This window comes from Haliaeetus leucocephalus, unplaced genomic scaffold, assembly GCF_000737465.1.
Source record: "Haliaeetus leucocephalus isolate CR32 unplaced genomic scaffold, Haliaeetus_leucocephalus-4.0 Scaffold162, whole genome shotgun sequence".
NCBI lineage: Eukaryota > Metazoa > Chordata > Aves > Accipitriformes > Accipitridae > Haliaeetus > Haliaeetus leucocephalus.
The window spans coordinates 15,993,623-15,994,719 of NW_010972598.1; the positions used below are offsets into that span (position 1 = coordinate 15,993,623).

The 1,097-nt window shown below is 65.6% G+C and overlaps 1 protein-coding gene across 1 annotated transcript in view; it reads left to right on the plus strand.

Annotated features, from left to right (window-relative positions):
- Window positions 1-1,097, plus strand: part of LOC104829026 (cytosolic purine 5'-nucleotidase-like) — a 5,076-nt gene that overhangs the window by 518 nt on the left and 3,461 nt on the right. The window contains exons 2-5 of the mRNA XM_010563035.1: window positions 9-494; window positions 593-710; window positions 802-897; window positions 977-1,068. Of these exons, the coding sequence (XP_010561337.1) occupies window positions 9-494; window positions 593-710; window positions 802-897; window positions 977-1,068 (792 nt within the window). The remainder of the gene's footprint in view (window positions 1-8; window positions 495-592; window positions 711-801; window positions 898-976; window positions 1,069-1,097) is intronic.

Below are 1,097 nucleotides of genomic sequence, written 5' to 3' on the forward strand. Positions count from 1 at the left end.
TGGGGAAGGCAGGACCCGAGGGAAGGACGCCAGGGGGGCAGGTACGGTGAAGGACCCTTGGGGGGCGGGGGAGAGGGCAGAGGCCCTGACGGGACCCCCGTGTAGACCGGCTGGGGGGGCAGGCCAAAACAGGGGGCTCAGTATCCCCCCTGCCTGCCCTGCACTCCTCTCCCTCCCCCGGCTCCATTTCCAGCTCAAAAGCCCATTTTTCTCCCCCGGCTCCATTTCCAGCTCAAAAGCCCATTTTTCTGCTCCAGTAACTCACTGTGGGGCCCCTGGGCCAGGGCGGGCACGGAGCCCCCGCAGCCCCCTGGCCAGGAATGGGGGACATGGGGACAGGTCCCCCTCCTCTGTGCCACCCCCAGCCCTAGACAACCCCTCACCCCCATACCTTCCCCCCCCCTCCCTGGTCACCTCCAGGATCTTCGTCAACCGGAGCCTGGCGCTGGAGAAGATCAAGTGCTTCGGCTTCGACATGGACTACACCTTGGCCAGTGCGTTTTTGGCGGGGGGGGGGAGGCTGAGGCAGGGTAGGAGGGTGGCGGGAACCCCCCCAGCCCATGCCCATGCCACCCTCCCTGTCCCCCTGCAGTGTACAAGTCCCCTGACTACGAGGAGCTGGCCTTCGCCCTGCTGCTGGAGCACCTTGTCTCCATCGGGTACCCCCATGAGATCCTCGCCTACAAGTATGACCCCACCTTCCCCACACGGTGAGTGCCGGCGGGTTTTGGGGGACACACAGGGGACAGGGTGAGGGGGTGTCGGTAGGACCCCCACCCGCTGACGGGGTGTGCGGCACAGGGGGCTGGTGTTCGATGCCCTGTATGGGAACCTGCTGAAGGTGGACTCCCACGGGAACCTGCTGGTCTGCGCCCACGGCTTCCGCTTCCTTAAGGGGTGAGTCTGGGACCCCCGGGGGGGGACAGACAGGGGGGGAACTCTCGATATGGGGTGCAGCTCCGTGCTCCTTCCCCAGGGCCGAAATCCTCCACTATTACCCCAACAAGTTCATCCAGCGGGACGACATGAAGCGCTTCCACATTCTCAACACCCTCTTCAACCTCACGGGTGAGTGAGACGCCCCGCCCCCCCTGCCC